The sequence below is a fragment of the Rattus norvegicus genome, chromosome 4 (genome assembly GCF_036323735.1).
Source record: "Rattus norvegicus strain BN/NHsdMcwi chromosome 4, GRCr8, whole genome shotgun sequence".
NCBI lineage: Eukaryota > Metazoa > Chordata > Mammalia > Rodentia > Muridae > Rattus > Rattus norvegicus.
The window spans coordinates 42,533,771-42,536,758 of NC_086022.1; the positions used below are offsets into that span (position 1 = coordinate 42,533,771).

General features: G+C 42.7%; 1 protein-coding gene across 1 annotated transcript; it reads left to right on the forward strand.

The window, feature by feature from the left end:
* The first annotated feature begins 1,872 nt into the window (after positions 1 to 1,872).
* Tas2r7l (taste receptor type 2 member 7-like) lies at positions 1,873 to 2,784 on the forward strand. Its single transcript, NM_001024319.1, has one exon. It carries the CDS (start codon positions 1,873 to 1,875, stop codon positions 2,782 to 2,784), a length of 912 nt encoding a protein of 303 aa, NP_001019490.1.
* The last annotated feature ends 204 nt before the right edge of the window (positions 2,785 to 2,988 follow it).

The window sequence follows — 2,988 nt, forward strand, 5'->3', positions numbered from 1 at the left end:
TCTATCAATTCACTCCCCTTTCCTCAACTCCTCTGTGAATCTCCCCCATTTACCTTTCCCAAAGACATTTCTTTCTCCTCCTCCTCCTCCTCCTCTTCCTCCTCCTCTTCCTCCTCTTCCTCCTCCTCCTCCTCCTCCTCCTCCTCCTCCTCCTCCTCCTCCTCCTCCTCCTTATCCACTGAGTCTGCTTAGTGCTACCCATACATGCTCAGGTGCAAGGTGGGGATGGGCATCTACTGGTGTCTAATTAACATATCAGGGACCGCAGACCTAAAGAAAATTGCTCCCATATCCCCTAGCCATCAACTGTCTACAGCCAGAAATGGTGTACATTTGCTGTGCTACCTCCGTACTGGAATGTCGACTGACTTAATACTGTGCAGCTCTTGTTCAGGTACTCAGAGACAGCAACGTTCTTCTAAGACCATGCTGCTATGAGCTCATGACCACAATCTTCTTCTTACATCCAGAAGTCGCCAGTACTCCACTCTCTTACTCTAGCATTTACAATCACTCCACCTCCTGTTCTGAGTTAAACCTTTGGTTGGGAAAGGACTGAGATATGTCCAACTGGGAATGTCCCATCTGTGGATGAGCACTGCACAGACCCATGTTAACACAAAGCTTCTCTGATAAGGACTGAGAGCTACACAAGTCTATGAGTATGAAAGGAAAGTAAATAATTAAAAGTCAGATGGATACTATGGCTATTTAGCAAAATAATGGTATTGATTCATTCCCTAGAGTCTATTACCTTCCTAGTCACGGGTCTTTATATTATCAGATAGAAGTTCCCTCCTGAGGAGTGTGCCTTAAATCCCACCAGAGAGTGATTGAATACTTCTATGGCAGCCATGGGCACATCTTGCCAGAGCAGTCTGTATTGTAGTTCACAGATTCATGGCTCCAGTAGACTGATAATGGCTTTCCTGCCCCAGCAGCCTACACTGCAGCCTCTTGTGCTATAAAAGCTAGGCAACATAAAGAAAACTCCCAGGTCAGCCCTTGCCTGATCTCTCTAAATTCAGTGACAAAGTGCACGATATTTTCAGGAATAGGACCTGACAATCAAGTTCTGGTCAGAAATGAATGGCAGCAGCACTAACCTATATCATTTGATGAGCTTCTGTGACCTCCCTGTCAAGCAACTCAAGAGAAGTATCCCACACTGGGAAGTAGAAATTGACAACCTAGGGATTCTAGGAGGAACGCTATCCCCTGTGTAGGATTAACTCCATTTAAACTCCTCTACACACACACACACACACACACACACACACACACACACACACACACACACACACGTTAGCTTTCTTCAAACATCTTCAATGTTGTTTATCCTTCCCAGACTCCCTCCTCTGCCCAAACTTTGAATCAAGAGAAGAAATTTTATTAACGTTTTCCAGAAGTATTATAACTTGAAAGTGTGTTGGATAGAGAGCCACATATGCTAGAACAAGTGACATCTGAGATTGGACATTGTTACAATAAAGAAAATTAAGCATGTACCCTAGGGCTGTTGTCTTTGGCACTAGGAAAAAAAAATGAAAGGAAAAAAAAATAATAGCAGTAGCCAAAATGAAACATAGTCACAATCAGACCAAATCAGAAAACAGAGTAGATCAGACATGGTACACACCACCCCCGAATATAATTGGAAAGAGCAGCCATCATTCAAATGTTTGGATTTGCATTCTCAGTTTCCAGTGATGATCACTGCATTGAAAAGACATCTTTCTTTCTTACAGAAAAGCATGCATAAGACGCTATTACAATTCAGGTGCCAGCAGCCAGCCAGATTCCTTAGGTCCTGCATGGAGAACGATCAAGAGGAGGAATCTAAGATCGTTCAGAAAAACGCTGAGATTCATCATGACTTTCTTTTTCCCAGCTATTTATCACATGGTCATCATGACAGCAGAGTTCCTCATAGGGACTACAGTGAATGGATTCCTTATCATTGTGAACTGCTATGACTTGTTCAAGAGCCGAGCATTCCCGATCCTGCCTACCCTCTTGATGTGCACAGGGCTGTCCAGACTCGGGCTGCAGATAATGCTGATGACACAAAGCTTCTTCTCTGTGTTCTTTCCATACTCTTATGAGGAAAATATTTATAGTTCCAAGATAATGTTCGTTTGGATGTTCTTCAGCTCAATTGGCCTCTGGTTTGCCACATGTCTTTCTGTCTTTTACTGCCTCAAGATTTCAGGCTTCACTCAGCCCTGGTTTCTTTGGCTGAAATTCAGAATTTCAAAGCTCATATTTTGGCTGCTTCTGGGCAGCTTGCTGGCCTCTTTGGGGACCGCAACTGTGTGTATAGAGGTAGGTTTCCCTTTAATTGAGGATGGGTATATCCTGAGGAACACAAGACTAAATAATAGTAATGTCAAGCTAATGAGAAATAACAACTTACTCCTCATCAACCTGACCTTACTGCTTCCCCTAACTGTGTTTGTGATGTGCACCTCTATGTTATTCATTTCTCTTTACAAGCACATGTACCGGATGCGAAGTGAATCTCAGAGGATGTCAAATGCCAGAACCGAAGCCCATATAAATGCATTAAAAACAGTGACATCATTCTTCTGTTTCTTTGTTTCTTACTTCGCTGCCTTCATGGCAAATATGACATTTAGAATTCCATACAGAAGTCATCAGTTCTTTGTGGTGAAGGAAATCATGGCAGCATATCCTGCCGGCCACTCCGTCATAATCATCTTGAGTAACTCTAAGTTCAAAGACTTATTCACGAGAATGATATGTCTGCAGAAGGAAGGGTGAGAAGGAGACTGTTTCCCTGCCATGCCTTTTCACTTGGTCAGTTCCTCCCAGGTCATACCCAAGACATGCAAGTCAATCATTTTACCCTGGAGGAATATCAGTCTTCCATGAAGTCTGTACTCAAAATATTGTGATATTAATAACAATTAATTACCCTGGTGCACCAGCTTCATTTTAAAAATTAAAGACAGGCTCTAATTTAGA